The 16,919-nt window shown below is 40.5% G+C and overlaps 2 protein-coding genes across 3 annotated transcripts in view; one reads left to right on the plus strand and one right to left on the minus strand.

Moving 5' to 3' along the window:
- Positions 1-12,349, minus strand: part of CAMKMT (calmodulin-lysine N-methyltransferase) — a 404,052-nt gene extending 391,703 nt beyond the window's left edge. For both annotated transcript variants that reach the window (XM_060169393.1, XM_060169392.1), the window contains exon 1: positions 12,179-12,349. In XM_060169393.1, coding sequence (XP_060025376.1) covers positions 12,179-12,316 — 138 coding nt within the window. In that variant the 5' untranslated portion in view covers positions 12,317-12,349. The remainder of the gene's footprint in view (positions 1-12,178) is intronic.
- Positions 12,350-12,834: 485 nt separating this feature from the next.
- PREPL (prolyl endopeptidase like) overlaps positions 12,835-16,919 on the plus strand; it is a 57,040-nt gene continuing 52,955 nt past the window's right edge. Inside the window, exon 1 of the mRNA XM_060169857.1 lies at positions 12,835-12,936. The gene's annotated coding sequence lies outside the window, so the exon portion shown is untranslated. The remainder of the gene's footprint in view (positions 12,937-16,919) is intronic.

Below are 16,919 nucleotides of genomic sequence, written 5' to 3' on the forward strand. Positions count from 1 at the left end.
CCGCAGTTAGGGGTCCAGCAGTGACGGGGGACACCCTGGGGGAGATGGTGAGGGAGGGGCACGAAGGAATGGAAGGGAATGCGGCCAGTGCCTTCCCTGTCCACTTAGGCACCAGGGAGCCTCTTGGGCTCGGGCCTAATCCTCTGCCCTCAGAGCCTCCCTCCTGCCATGCAGAATCCAAGCCCCGCCCCTACACCCTCACCCAGGGCCCCACCGCTACACTCGGAGACCCCCTCCAATGCGCTGGGCCTAAACCCCACCCACACACCCTCACTCAGGGCCCTATCTCCAAACTCTGGAACCCCACACTCCAGAGGCCCTCCCTTCCACGTGCTGCCTCTCCCCTTCCACCCAGGTCTTAAGAAGAGGCCCTGCCCCACACTTGAACATGGCCCCCCCTCAGGGCCATTTCCAGCTACATGGGTCCTGAGCCTAGGCCCCACCCCATGATCAAACGTAACACCAAATGCCTGGGTCCTGCCCCACCCTAAACCCCGCCCCTGCCTAAGTTCCAGCCCCCACCTAAAATTCGCCCCCATAGCCAAGGCTTTTTGTTTTTCTTTTTCTTTTTTCTTCTTTTAGATTGGGGTTCTGTTTTACCTTGCTGATTCATTGTTGTTGATTCTTTTATGTTTTTATTTTTCCTAATAAATCTTTTATTTTTCTAATTTTATTTTATTCTTTATACTCTGTAATTGTTCTCCCCTTTTGGCTTGTTCCCCCCGCTTTTTTTTTTCTTTTTTCTGTTGAGGTTTTATTTTACCTTGTTGCACTTGTTTTAATGGTAGTTTTATTTTTCCTAATATATTTTTTATCTTTCTAATTTTACTTTATTTTTTATTCTTTGATATTGTACTGCTTTTTTCTTTCTTTCTCTTTTGCCTTTTTTTTTTCTTTACCGTTCCATGAAGCTTGCGGGATCTTGGGTCCCAGGCTGGAGGTTGGGCCCAAGCTCCTGTGGTGGGAGCTCCGAGTCCAAACCGCTAGACTAAAAAAGAACCTAGGACCCTAGGGAATATTAATTGCAGTGAGGACTCCCAGAGGAACGCATCTCAGCAACAAGACCCAGCTCTACCCAACTTTCTGCAAACTCCAGTGCTGGACGTCTCAGGCCAAACAACGAGTAACACAGGAATACAGCACCAACCATCAAAAAAAAAAAAAAAGAAATGACAGAAAAATATATTACAGACGAAGGAGCAAGGTAAAAACCTACAAGAACAAATAAATGAAGATGAAATAGGCAACCTAACTGAAAAAGAATTCAGAGTAAGGATAGTAAAGATGATCCAAAATCTTGGCAACAGAATGGAGAAAATACAAGAAACATTCAACAAGGATCTAGAAGAACTAGAAAGCAAACAAACAATGATGAACAACACAAATGCTGAAATTAAAAATACTCTAGAAGGAATCAATAGCAGAATAACTGAGGCAGAAGAATGGATAAGTGAGCTGGAAGATAAAATGGTGGAAATAACTGCCAGGGAGCAGCATAAAGAAAAAAGAATGAAAAGAATTGAGGACAGTCTCAGAGACCTCTGGGAGAGCATTAAACGAACCAACATTCAAATTATAAGGGTCCCAGAAGAAGAAGAGAAAAAGAAAGGGTCTGAGAAAATATTTGAAGAGATTATAGTCAAAAAGTTCCCTAACATGGGAAAGGAAATAGTCAATCAAATCCAGGAAGCACAGAGAGCACCATACAGGATAAACCCAAAGAGAAACATGCCAAGACACATATTAATCAGGATAAGCCCAAAGAGAAACATGCAAAGACACATATTAATCAAACTATCAAAAATTAAATACAAAGAAAAAATATTAAAAGCAGCAAGGAAAAAGCAACAAATAACATACAAGCGAATCCCCATAAGGTTAACAGCTGATTTCTCAGCAGAAACTCTGCAAGCCAGAAGGGAGTGGCAGAGCATATTTAATGTGATGAAAGGGAAAAACCTACAACCAAGATTACTCTACCCAACAAGGATCTCATTCAGATTCGGTGGAGAAATTCAAACCTTTACAGATAAGCAAATGTTAACAGAATTCAGCACCACCAAACCAGCTTTAGAACAAATGCTAAAGAAACTTCTCTAGGCAGGAAACACAAGAGAAGGAAAAGACCTACAATAACAAACCCAAAACAATTAAGAAAATGGTAACAGGAATGAACATACATATCGATAATTACCTTAAACATAAATGGATTAAATGCTCCCACCAAAACACATAGACTGGCTGAATGGATACAAAAACAAGACCCGTAATATGCTGTCTACAAGAGACCCACTTCAGACCTAGGGACACACACAGACTGAAAGTGACGGGATGGAAAAAGATATTGCATGCAAATGGAAATCAAAAGAAAGCTGGAGTAACAATTCTCATTTCAAACAAAATAGACTTTAAAATAAAGACTACTACAAGAGACAAAAAAGGACACTACATAATCATCAAGGGATCAATCCAAGAAGAAGATGTAACAATTGTAAATATTTCTGCACCCAACAGAGGAGCACCTCAATACATAAGGCAAGTGCTAACAGACAAAAACGGGGAAATCGACAGTAACGCAATCATAGTAGGGGACTTTAACATCCCACTTTCACCAATGGACAGATCATCCAAAATGAAAATAAAGAAAGAAACACAAGCTTTAAATGATACATTAAACAAGATGGACTTAATTGATATTTATAGGACATTCCATCCAAAAATAACAGAATACATTTTCTTCTCAAGTGCTCATGGAACAATCTCCAAGATAGACATACCTTGGGTCACAAATTGAACCTTGGTAAATTTAAGAAAACTGAAATTGTATCAAGTATCTTTTCCGACCACACACTATGAGACTAGATATCAAATACAGGGAAAAAACCTAAAAAAAAAAAAAAAAAACACATGGAGGCTAAATAATACACTACTTAATAACCAAGAGATCACTTAAGACATCAAAGAGGAAATCAACAAATACCTAGAGACAAATGACAATTAAAACACAACGACCCAAAACCTGTGGGATGCAGCAAAACCAGTTCTAACAGGGAAGTTTATCCAACACAAGCCTACCTCAAGAAACATCTCAAATAAACAACCTGAACTTACACCTAAAGCAATTAGAGAAAGAAGAACAAAAAACCCCCAAAGGGGTTACCCTGGTGGCGCAGTGGTTGACAGTCCGCCTGCCGATGCAGGGGACACGGGTTTGTGCCCCGGTCTGGGAAGATCCCACACGCCGCGGAGCGGGAAGGCCTGTGAGCCATGGCCGCTGAGCCTGCGCGTCTGGAGCCTGTGCTCTGCAAGAGCAGAGGCCACAACAGTGAGAGGCCCGCGTACAGCAAAAAAAAAAAAAAAGTTAGCAGAAGGAAAGAAATCATAAAGATCAGAGCAGAAATAAATGAAAAAGAAATGAAGGAAACAGTAGCAAAGATCAATAAAAGTAAAAGCTGGTTCATTAAGAAGATAAAAAAATTGATAAACCATTAGCCAGATTCATCAAGAAAAAGAGGGAGAGGACTCAAATCAATAAAATTAGAAATAAAAAAGGAGAAGTTACAACAGACACCACAGAAATACAAAGCATCCTAAGAGACTACTACAAGCAACTCTATGCCAGTAAAATGGACAACCTGGAAAAAATGGACAAATTCTTACAAACGTATAACCTTCCAAGACTGAACCAGGAAGAAATAGAAAATATGAACAGACCAATCACAAGTAATGAAGTTGAAACTATGATTAAAAATCTTCCAACATACAAAAGTCCAGGACCAGATGGCTTCACAGCTGAATTCTATCAAACATTTAGAGGAGAGCTAACACCCATCCTTCTCAAACTCTTCCAAAAAATTGTGGCGGAAGGAACACTCCCAAACTCATTCTACGAGGCCACCATCACCCTGATACCAAAACTAGACAAAGATACTACAAAAAAAGAAAATTACAGACCAATATCACTGATGAATATAGATGCAAAAATCCTCAACAAAATACTAGCAAACAGAATCCAACAACACATTAAAAGGATCATACACCATGATCAAGTGGGATTTATCCCAGGGATGCAAAGAGTCTTCAATACACGCAAATCAATCAATGTGATACGCCATATTAACAAATTGAAGGAGAAAAACCATATGATCATCTCAATAGATAGAGAAAAAGCTTTTGACAAAATTCAACACCCATTTACGATAAAAACTCTCCAGAAAGTGGGCATAGAGGGAAACTACCTCAACATAATAAAGGCCATATATGACAAACCCACAGCAAACATCTTTCTCAATGGAGAAAAACTGAAAGCATTTCCTCCAAGATCAGGAACAAGACAAGGATGTCCACTCTCACCACTATTATTCAACATAGTTTTGGAAGTCCTAGCCACGGCAACCAGAGTACAAAAAGAAATAAAAGGAATGCAAATTGGGAAAGAAGTAAAACTGTCACTGTTTGCAGATGATATGATACTATACATAGAGAATCCTAAAGATGCCACCAGAAAACTACTAGAGCTAATCAATGAATTTGGTAAAGTTGCAGGATACAAAATTAATGCACAGAAATCTCCTGCATTCCGATACACTAATGATGAAAAATCTGAAAGAGAAATTAAGGAAACACTCCCATTTACCACTGCAACAAAAAGAATAAAATACCTAGGAATAAACCTACCTAGGGAGACAAAAGACCTTTATGCAGAAAACTATAAGACACTGATGAAAGAAATTAAAGATGATACCAACAGATGGAGAGATAGCCCACGTTCTTGGTTGGAAGAATCAATATTGTGAAAATGACTATACTACGCAAAGCAATCTACACATTCAATGCAATCCCTATCAAATTACCAATGGCATTTTTTTTACAGAACTAAAACAAAAAATCTTAAAATTTGTATGGAGACACAAAAGACCCCAAATAGCCAAAGCAGTCTTGAGGGAAACAAACGGAGCTGGAGGAATCAGACTCCCTGACTTCAGACTATACTACAAAGTTACAGTAATCAAGACAATATGGTACTGACACAAAAACAGAAATATAGATCAATGGAACAGAATAGAAAGCCCAGAGATAAACCCACACACCTATGGTCAACTAATCTATGACAAAGGAGGCAAGGATATACAATGGAGAAAAGACAGTCTCTTAAACAAGTGGTGCTGGGAAAACTGGACAGCTCCATGTAAAAGAATGAAATTAGAACACTCCCTAACACCATACACAAAAATAAACTCAAAATTGATAAGAGACCTAAATGTAAGACCGGGCACTATAAAACTCTTAGAAGAAAACATAGGAAGAACACTCTTTGACATAAATCACAGCAAGGTCTTTTTTGATCCACCTCCTAGAGTAATGGAAATAAAAACAAAAGTAAACAAATGGGACCTAGTGAAAATTCAAAGCTTTCGCACAGCAAAGGAAACCATAAACAAGACGAAAAGACAACCCTCAGAATGGGAGAAAATATTTGTAAACGCATCAACGGACAATGGATTAATCTCCAAAATATATAAACAGCTCATGCAGCTCAATAATAAAAAAACAACCCAATCCAAAAATGGGCAGAAGACCTAAATAGACATTTCTCCAAAGAAGACATACAGATGGCCAAGAAGCACATGAAAAGCTGCTGAACATCACTAATTATTAGAGAAATGCAAATCAAAACTACAATGAGGGGGCTTCCCAAGGGGCGCAGTGCTTGAGTGTCCGCCTGCCAATGCAGGGGACACGGGTTCATGCCCCAGTCCGGGAAGATCCTACATACTGCGGAGCGGTTGGGCCCATGAGCCATGGCCGCTGAGCCTGCACGTCTAGAGCCTGTGCTCCGCAACAGGAGAGGCCACAACAGTGAGAGGCCCACGTACCGCAAAAAAAAAAAAACTACAATGAGGTATCACCTCACACTGGATAGAATGGGCATCATCAGAAAATCTACAAACAACAAATGCTGGAAAGGGTGTGGAGAAAAGGGAACCCTTGCACTGTTGGTGGGAATGTAAATTGATACAGCCACTATGGAGAACAGTATGGAGGTTCCTTAAAAAACTAAAAATAGAATTACCATATGACCCAGCAATCCCACTACTGGGCATATACCCTGAGAAAACCATAATTCAAAAAGACACATGCACCCCAATGTTCACTGCAGCACTATTTACAATGGCCGGGTCATGGAAGCAACCTAAATGCCCATCGACAGATGAATGGATAAAGAAGATGTGGTACATATATACAATGGAATATTACTCAGCCATAAAAAGGAACGGAATTGGGTCATTTGTTGAGACGTGGATCGATCTAGAGACTGTCATACAGAGTGAAATAAGTCAGAAAAAGAAAAACAAATATCGTATATTAACGCATATATGTGGAACCTAGAAAAATGGTACAGATGAGCCAGTTTGCAGAGCAGAAATTGAGACACAGATGTAGGGAACAAACGTATGGACACCAAAGGGGGAAGAGGCAGGGGAGCGGGTGGTGCTGGTGGGATGAATTGGGTGATTGGGATTGACATGTATACACTGATGTGTATAAAATTGATGACTAATAAGAGCCTGCTGTATAAAAAAAAAGTGCCTTGATAAAATGTTAAAATAAGTCAATACTATGTTAGTTTTTCTCTCTTTTACATTTACCAATATAAATATATGTTCATCTTTAAAAAAAAAAGAAAATGGACAAAAGACATGAAAAGACATTTCATTGAAGTGATATACAGATGGCAAATAAGCATGAAAAGATGTTTATCTGCAGCAATTGTTAAAATATGTAAATTTCCAAACCCCACTCAAAATTCACTGCTCTAGAAAGTTTTTGCTTTTAAAATTTTTTAAATTGTGGAAAATATTGGGTTGGCCAAAGCGTTCCTTTGCGTTTTTTTGTAACATCTTATGGAAAAACCTGAACAAACATTTTGACCAACCCAATACACAAAACATAAAATTCAAAAAAAAAAGACAAATGCTTTCACACCTAGAGCCTTCTAAACATTTTAGTTTCTTTACTGCACAGTTAAAAGTTCATTTCATTCAAAATAATTATTGATGGAATATTTTGTTTTTAGACTGATAAGCTACATACTTCTAATTCAAGAAAACATTCACATTCACCTTTTTAACCTAAAACACAATCCTAAATATTTTTAAGGAATCCAATGAAACCAATTATTATTTTTTTTTAATAAATTTATTTATTTTGGGGTGTGTTGGGTCTTCGTTTCTGTGCGAGGGCTTTCTCTAGTTGCGGCGAGTGGGGGCTACTCTTCATCGCGGTGCGCGGGCCTCTTACTGTCGCGGCCTCTCTTGTTGCGGAGCACAGGCTCCAGACACGCAGGCTCAGTAGTTGTGGCTCATGGGCCTAGTTGCTCCGTGGCATGTGGGATCTTTCCCAGACCAGGGCTCGAACCCGTGTCCCCTGCATTGGCAGGCAGATTCTCAACCACTGCGCCACCAGGAAAGCCCAAAACCAATTATTAATCTTAATAAATCAGAGACATAAAAAAGAAAATCTCCTCCAATCACTGATGTATATGTCAACAAGGTTTGAACAGCGGGGGTCAGGGGTGAGCATTACATGTAAACACTTAAGGTTAAAGTATGTTCTGCAGAGTACACAAAAATCTATGTCATCTGTGACTATAGCAGTATAAAGTTCTATAATCCATTGAAATGTCAGTTTAACTTAAACAATGGGAAAAAACCCTTATAAATACAATGATGTATAAAATGTTGTCAACAAATAATTCTCTATGCAAAAAAAAAAGAGTGAAAAAGCACGAATGACCTTGCTCAGCCCCTGCTGCAGAAAGTGATCCAAGTGATGCCAATAAAAACCAATGAAGAGTCCATCCCTCAATTCTTCACTTATGTAGGGATCTAAACCACAACCCTCAGTGCAAGATCTACAAGCACATCACACAACCATTCTTAAGACATGCTCTCTTGGTGTCTGTCTGCCATTTTCTACAATGGAATCAGAAGGCCTAAAAAGAGCACAAAATACAGTACATCTCTAGTAACTGATTCTCTGGATTAACAAACACTCTCCATTCCCTCTATTAAATATTCAGACTGGACCATGTGAACTGAATAGTGCCAGTGCACAATCCTGCCCTTCCCTGTTGAGTTGCTTGCCAAGTTAACTGTCCTTCTTCACAAGCTTTTTTATACCACCTGTTGGTATTGTCATGAATTAAATATTACAAAAACTAATGGAATAATAATTATTAGGAAGAAGGTCTTAAAGAAATCTAGTCCCACTCTCTCATTTACAAATGAGAAAACTGAGGTCCAAAGAGGGTGCTCACCATCATACAAATAGTTAAGGGTGGTAGATCTGGGACTAAAATCAATTGTATGAAATTCTATTCCAGAAATCATGCTGTCTCTTTCCGCATTGACAGTCTCAAACATATATCATCCTGCTTTAATTTAAATTGTACTGTGAGGGACTTCCCTGGCGGTCCAGTGGTTAAGACTCTGTGCTTCCAATGCAGGGGGCACAGTTTCGATCCCTGGTTGGGGAACTAAGATCCCACACGTCGCGAGGCACAGCCAAAAAACTAAAAAAATTAAAAAAAATTTAATTAAAAAAATAAAAATAAATTGTACTGTGAAATATTCCATTAATCAGATTCTTCAGCCAAGTATTCAGACCTCTAGGCCCCATTATTCATTCTGTAGGTGGTTGTGAGATGTGTGTAAGCATGTAATGGTCATTAGCTACTTTTTCATCTGCTCTACATCCCTTCCCCTTGGGAAATGCCCCTCCCTCTCCCTATGCAATAATGGTAGGGTTGTTATTTTCCCTGCCACAGGGTGGGCTCATGACGCAGGCCAAAGTGCACTAGTCTCCTAGACACAGCAGTTGGTGCAAACTTCGCCTCTTAGAGTTCTTTGGAGGAAATGATTTGGGTGTTGGGGAAAAGGGTTATTTCTTCTGGATCACTAGCTGGGTGGATGATGAAGTTGCCAACAGCTATCTTTGCCATCCGGTAATGAGACACAACAAAGAGAAAAATATTACGGAATATCCACAGCCTCTATTGATATTGATCCATAGACTCTCAGACCTCATATGATTAAAGTGGGCACTATACTCAAAAGTCAGCAATTTTCCATGTTGAGGCAGGAGATAGATGGGCCCCAGGGTGAGCAGCCAGAGTTCATCCCCTGTGGACAGATACTCCAAAATAGCAGGAGGGAGAAGAGCTAAGCCCTGCCCAGATAAGAGATAAAAGACCACATATTCCTCATTCTTGAAGTCAAGGAGACCTTCTCCACTACACACGCCCAGAAAGGCTCCCTGAAGGTCAAAAAGGGAGGGGGTGCTACCCCATAGTAAGTGATGCCATCCTACCCATACACCTCTTCGCTGGAATCCATCTTGGCTAAGAGATGCACGCACACACACATGGGAGGACCCTGAGATATACCGATATGGACTCAGAACCAGACAAAGCAAGATGATTGGCCAAAGGAAACCCAGAAGAAATGCCCCATAAAAGTGATTCAAACTACCACGAGGACACAACTCTCTCTCTGAGCTCGCCCATGTGTCTATCCACAGGTACTCTTTTCCTCCTAATAAACACTTGTTTCACTACTTTCCATCTCTATGTGGAAATTCACTTCTACAACAGCTGATGGGCCAGGGCCTTGTCACTGGCCACTGGTCCCTTGTGGTCTAGTGGCTAAGATTCAGCACTCTCACCGCCACGGCCCAACCTCAGTCTCCGGCCATGAACCAAAATCCTGCTTCAAGCCACTGCAGGCTGAGGCCACCCAAGAGCAATGTGACCTAGTATCAAATGATGAACTAGGACAACCAGGTTTTCTCTCAAAAATGTTAATTATAAAACATAGAAAATATTGAACAGTTAAGGTGAAGGGCCATGAGATAGCACTGGAGCCCTAGTGGAAAGAGAATTGTGAGGGAGAAAACAAGGAGACATAGCAGATGTCATGAAGATGTCACGTAAGAGAGAGAAAAAGAATTGCATATCTTTAGCATTGTTTAGATTCCTCACAGTTTTCCAGTTGGATGCTAACAAGATGCAAATGGTCCATTCATTTAAAACATATTTACTAAGAGCCTGCAAATGTTTAAAATACATGGAAGATTCGATTATTATAGAAAAATATTCACTTTCTCCCCTGCTCTCTCAAAGAAAAAAACATACTTCTCTGCCTCCTAACTTTAGGCTTGGCTAAGTATCTTACTTTGGCCAACAGGATATTAGTAGGTGCTTAAAATGTGTTTCAGTGGTTGCGTTTGCTCTCTTATACCTCTGTCGTCACTACGAGAACATGTCAGCCCAGAATTAGAGGCATGTGGACCAAGCATGCAGCATAGAGCCACTCAGCTGATCACAGCCTATGTCAGTCAACTCCCAGGTGGCCCACAAACAGAATAAATGCTCACTGTTGAATGCAGTTATGACAGTGTAGTTATTTGTTACTCACTGATACAATACACTGAGGATGAGATGCTGTGGGCCACTTAAAGACTGTCCCTTACTCAGCCTTTCCACAATATGTAACAGTATCTACTAAAAATCAACTAGCGAGAACCGGTGCAGGAGATGGAGATTAATAAAATATCACCTTTTCCCAGGAAGAACTCCTATTGTAGTGAGAAAGTTGGACTCTGATCAAATGATCATAAAATAATGTGATATGAGGTTCACCCATATAGTGAGCTGAAGGTCTAACTCAGCCAGAGGAGTCAGCAGAGCCTTCACGTAGGAGGAGATTGAAATAGAGGTCTGAAGGATAACAGTCATTCATCAAGTAGAGAAGTAGAAAGACTCTAAACAGCGGGCACATGTATACCAAAACATTAAACTTCAAAGCATGTGAGGAGTTCAAGTGTCAGCCATAGCTGAAACTTATCCTTATTCTAATGTAGACAACAATTCAGAATGAATATAAGAGATGGTCAACTAGAATTTTTACTAGGAATTACTGAAGTCGTCACGATAAGATGTGATTGATCATTTTAAGGCCCTAATTTACTATTCTGATACTTTAAATTTAGTTGATGTTTATTTCACTATAGAAATTTCCTACAGATAATGATCTATGAGGACTTGCATTTTATTATCCTATAATACCATTTGTAACATTAATTGCAAAACCAGATCATTAATGCCCTGCAAAGGCTTTCAATGCATCAGCAAACAAATGATCTTTGAGTTGTCATGACAACACTGGAAGGCCACTGTATGAAAAGGTGACTCGATACAATTGCAAACAAAGTAACCGCCAAAATACTAAAAGCACAATCTCAAGTAACCTGGCAATAGCTGGGAAACTCTCCTCGAAATATAAGTCAGAAATGGAAAATGTCCTGTTGAATAAAGTGTTCGGCAGGACACCCCAGGCAGAAGCATAACACTGGGATGTAAACGATAAACAGATTTCACTTCAAGCAGTTTGGAAAGAGCGTCAGTGTCGTCAAATCAGAAAATCTTCAAACCTGCATACGACTGAAGTTACCAGCAACAGTAGCAACTTTTAAGTGCTAAAAGATAACCGCCAGTAAAAAAATCAACACACTTAGACACCGAGAATCTCTCTGATCTCTTCAAACCATAAGATAAACACGTAACTTTCACGTGAAAGCGAAGCGGGAGGGCGCCGGGGCAGCTCTTGCAACTCCCTTCGCTCTCCGCTCCACGAAAGAAACCGAAGCAACACGTGCAACGTCACTGTCCCAACACAGTCAACCATGCTGATCACCAAGAGAGGGGACAGATTTGGAGCTAGAACCAGGCTAGGAGTTAAGAAGCAAGGGGAAGAAACCAGGGGAAGAAAGTAAAACAGAAGCAGGAACGAACAGTATGGACCGGGGAGCGGCGGTGCCACCGACCCTACTGGCGAGCAAGGAGAAAAGTCCCTCAGATGCAGACTAATGTCTAGAAAGGGATCTTCTCCTTCGAGCTGAGTTTCCCAGGACTCAGCCTCGGCTGCCCCCTCCCTGCCCAATGCCACCTGATACCTCCTTTTGGCGCGACCCTTAGGTGAACCAAGGAGGCGCTTTTCAGGAGGCTCCCAGCAAAACTGTGAGGGAACTCCCAGAGCTGCCAAGGGGAGAGTAGCTGCCTGTCGCTTGCGAGGGGAGTGGCCAAAGGCAAAAGTGAGTCGAGAGGGCTCTACCTTACCTGCCGCAGGAGCTTCCACCGGGCAGCACCCAAGGGCGCCGAGATTGCGGGTCCCTGAGCGGCGCTGCTGCTTGTCCGGCCCTCGCCCGCTGCGCGCTCAGCCTGGCCGGCCCCTGCGTCCGCGACTCGAGACTCCATCCGGCTGGAGCTGGCGAGATACCGCCGCCACAGCTCCCCCCTGCCAGGACCTGCCTACTTCTTCCCTGTCAGGATCTGTGACGCCGGGGTTCCCTCCCACTGCCCTAGCGCGCGCTCTCTCCCCGAATTCCGCATTTCCGGCAGTCGCGTCTCCTTAGCAACCAGGGCAGCGCGGCTCTCGCCACTGCACCATTTTGCTGGTGGCCATCTTGAGTGAGGGCAGACCGGAGAGTGAGGGAACTGTGGCAGACCTAGTGCGACGCCGCCTCCTTTGGTTCCCTTCTCTCCTGTTTCATCTCGAGCTCTGAAGACTAGCAAAGAACCAAAAGGCTTATATCTTTGAGCGTTAATGAACCCAGGAGAAGTAAAAAAAATATTCCTGACCACAATAAAGATGGCGGAATCCACTTAGCGCTCGTGCCAGACGGCGGTTACGTAGACGGCGTGCTGCAAACCAGCTCCGGGCGGTTCTGGGTAGGCTGTCGTTCCGCTAGCTGCAGAACGCAGACTTCGGCTGACCGTGACTGAGGTGGGGGCTGCGCTCCTTCCTGAGAGCATCGGGTTCTCCGGCCTGCCTTCACTCGTTTCGGTGTCTAGAGCGAGACTGACTTTCAGTTTGCGTACGTATGGGGGGCGTAGGCTGGGAGTCTCTTCCCTTCACCCCGTCCTCACCCCCACCCAACCATCCCTCAGTCCCTTGGTCCTAGCTTTTTGACCGATGTCCCTTCACTGCGTGGCACATGGTACCGCTCCCTCTCACACTCGGATGCACAGGGAAAACGAACGGTTTCTCCCAGGAACACCCATTCGTCTACCCTACCCCTATCCCCAGCCTTGCCTACTGTCTTTTCCCAGTGGGTGAAAGATGGATGGATGGAGGCTGCGGGCACGAATGTAGTGGTTTAGGACTTTTATTTTATTTTCTTTTATTTTACTTTGTTTTTGCTGGTGTCAACTGCATATCCCCTATACCCACTCCCCCGTTATTTTGCTGCGACATAGAAAGAGGTTAAGAGGGGCAGGGGCGTCGTAGCGGATCCGAGCTGTGGTAAAGCTGACGCACTATTGTGTAAATACCTTTGATACCGAGGAGCAATTTGTGGAAGACTTCCATGATGACATTCAACAGTGTGCAACATACCTAGATTTTTCCTGCCCTAAAAATAGTAGCCACCGTTTATTGAGTGGTTACTACGTGCCAGACACTTCATTAAGATTTTAACATAAATTGTTTCATTCTTAGAATAGCTATTTCATAGAGTAAGTGGGATCATTATCTCTGTTTTGCAGATGATGAAACTAAGCACAGGTGGTAAGTGCAGGAATGAAGACCTGAACCCAGGTTTCTCTGACTTAACTGCTTACTAGCTTTACTTACCTTGATAGGTTAATAAGCACCAGCTTCCCAACAGAAAACAGGTGGCGTCACATTTCATGTATGCCTCCTAAAGTGTTTTTTGTTTTTTTCAACTAAAGAGCTAAACACCTTTTTGACATTAAAGTCCAGTTGTTGTTATATCCAGATAGACTTATTGCTCTACTATTACTGTTCAGGTGACCTGGGGTAGTTGCTTAAACCTTCCTGAGCCACAGTTTGCTCACCTGTAAAGCCAACATCATAATAGCTACTCTATCAGGTCCCTATGAAGTTTAAATTAAATGAAGTATATAAAAGCATGTGGCACGAAGCAAACACTCAATAAATACTAATCCCTTCTCCTCTACCTTTATTAAGTGATTGGACTTTTCCAGTTTATCCTCCACATACAAACCAAAGATAAGTTATGAATTATGTGAAATCAAAGCCGTTTTGCCTTTAAAAGCCCTCAGAGTTCCTGAGATGCCTCCATTAAGTCTATGTATTTATTTGCAAATTTTTATTTTGTTTTTTTGTTTTCTGTTTGTTTTAGTTTGCCCATGTGTGTACCAGAATCAGTGCTGTTTGAGCCTGACAGGATTGACTTTACAAATGAGACATTTATGTCACATCTGCCAAGAAGTGTGATTTAAATTAAACTTTAACTTTTACAAGTTTTCAGATACTTTGAGTTATCAGCTGTCTGCGGTTATTTGTAACTGGAGGGGTACACAGCCCCAAAGGGGAGGGATAAGAACTGCAGATCTTAGATGCTCTAAGAACCCACTACTATATAATCATTCCTATGAAAATCATTCATGTGCTGGCAGCCGCAAAGGGAGCATAAACCAGGGACTTTGATATCATGCAGCAGAAGAGCAAATTATTTCTTCAGCCTTTGAAGTATAGTATTCCTCACCTTGGGAAATGCATGCAGAAACAGCATGTGAATCACTGTAACTTCGCTGATCATTATTACAATAGAATAAAATTGAAAAAATATCACCTAACCAAGTGTCTGCAGAATAAACCCAGGATATCAGAGTTAGCAAGAAACATCCCAAGTCGGAACTTCTCATGTAAGGTATGGACTGTTTAAGTTAACCTATGTGTAGGCCTTTAAGATTAATTTTAGTTTAAAAATAAAGAATGGGTTGGATATCAGTTACTAATTTTCTCAGTAATTCTGGTTTGATTTTTTAAATATTCAGGCTTAATTGTAGTCATATATATACGTATAAAAGAATATATACATATATATTTATAGAGCTCTAATGTAATATATAAAACTGTAGATTTATAAAAAATGATTCACCTTAAGAACTCCTTATTGTGCCTGCCAGTGCAATTCAAAGTATAATTTGGCTTTCTAAAATTCCTAGACTAACATAATAGCTCTTAATAAAAATCTAATAATAGATTTTATGTTTTATGAATCCCAAATTAGGAAACTTAAGTAAAGACCATGTAATTGTGTTACTTCTCTGTAAAAAAAAAAAAAAAACAACGAAAAAGCGATTTGCATTTTATACCACTTGTGTCCTTCAGGAAGATGCTTTCAGACCATTGTACTCTGGCCAGACCCCAAGCTGTGGGCATGACCTCAACTTTGAGGACCTGTTGCTCTTGTATGTAGAATGACCACATATCCTGGGTTGCCTCCGACAGTCTCAGTCTACACATATTTTCCCTATGTTATTATTAATAGTGTCCCCTTTCCTCTCAGAAGTGTCTTGCTTAGGATAGTAAATTATATGTGCATCCTAATTATTTGAGATTAAGCTATTTATGCTGCTCTTTGACACCCCTCCCCTACCTCATACTTGCTATGTTCCTTAGATTCCTTAAATTGTGTTTAGGGGTGATATTCTTGCAATATTTAACGTATTTTGTTATTTTAATATCTTAATTTCTGGTTTTAATCGTTTTTTTACATACTAATATTTTTAGTCTGTTTTGGCTTATTTTTTTATTGTAGTAAAATATAGGTAACAAAATTTTCCACTTGAACCATTTTTAAGTGTATAATTCAGTGGCATTAATTACATCACAGTGTTGTACAACTGTTACAACTATTTGCAAAACCCTGTCCTCACCTGAAAAAAATACCCATTAAGCAAGAACTCCCCACTGCTGCTTTCCTGAGCCCCTGGAAACCTTTAATCTACTTTCTGTCTCTCTGAATTTCCCTATTCTAGATAATTCATATAAGTGGAATTATATAATATCCTTTTGTGTTTGGCTTATTTCACTTAGCATAATGTTTTCAAGGTTCATTCGTATTGTAGCATATCTGGGAAATTTGTTCCTTTTAGTGGCTGAATAATATTCCATTATATGTATATACCACATTTTGTTTATCTATTCATCTGTTGACAGGCACTTGAGCAGCTTCATCTGTTTAGAAAAATGATATTTTTAATGTTCTCTTCAATTCTTCTGGTTTTTAATTTAATTTTTGCTCTTTTCGTAGCTCATACTTATTTGTTATGGGGAGTTTGGGGGGAGTTTTGCTGTTTGCTTTCAACTTTATCTGTTAGTCCTAGAATTTTAGTCTTTACACTTAAGTCATTCAAATTTTTCTTTTTATAGCATCTTAGTTTAGCACTTTCTGTACTCAAATTTTTTATGTCTTTTATTTCATTTTTATTTCTGTGTGTGTGTATTTGCACACGGGTCCTACTTTAGAAAGATAAACTTTAAAATTTTACCTATTGGACATATTTTAGCATTTAGATCTTTTTACTTTGAATTGTGTTTAGAACACTTTGTCATCTTGTACTTTTATCTTAAGTCTTAGTTTATAAATAGTAGGCAGAAATTACCATCAGAGTGACAGCTGTGAGATTAGCTCACACCCTGTGCAGGAGTTGGACTATTTTTTCCCCTCCATTTGTCCCTGAAGCAACTTTTCAGTTCTCTTTCATGGAATCCTGTCACCTGGAAGCTTTAACCTGATTCAGTGACTCCAAGAAAAGGAGCTTTATTAATAATTCTTTCACCTGGTAGTGGTCCTGCTTTCACATGTCATATATCAACCATTCCTTCTGTGAGAAATGATATGTTATAAAAACTGCGGTCTCTGTCCTTTACGATCACTGGGACCTGAGGAAGCTGTGAAGAGACCTGTAGTCAAGAATGCACATTTAAGTAAACATCCAGTCAGTTCCAACTTTGTCCACTCCTATGCGAATAACAAATTAGAAAAAGTAATTAGTGCCTGTAGACAAATTAAAATATATTTAC

Source organism: Lagenorhynchus albirostris, chromosome 13, assembly GCF_949774975.1.
Source record: "Lagenorhynchus albirostris chromosome 13, mLagAlb1.1, whole genome shotgun sequence".
NCBI lineage: Eukaryota > Metazoa > Chordata > Mammalia > Artiodactyla > Delphinidae > Lagenorhynchus > Lagenorhynchus albirostris.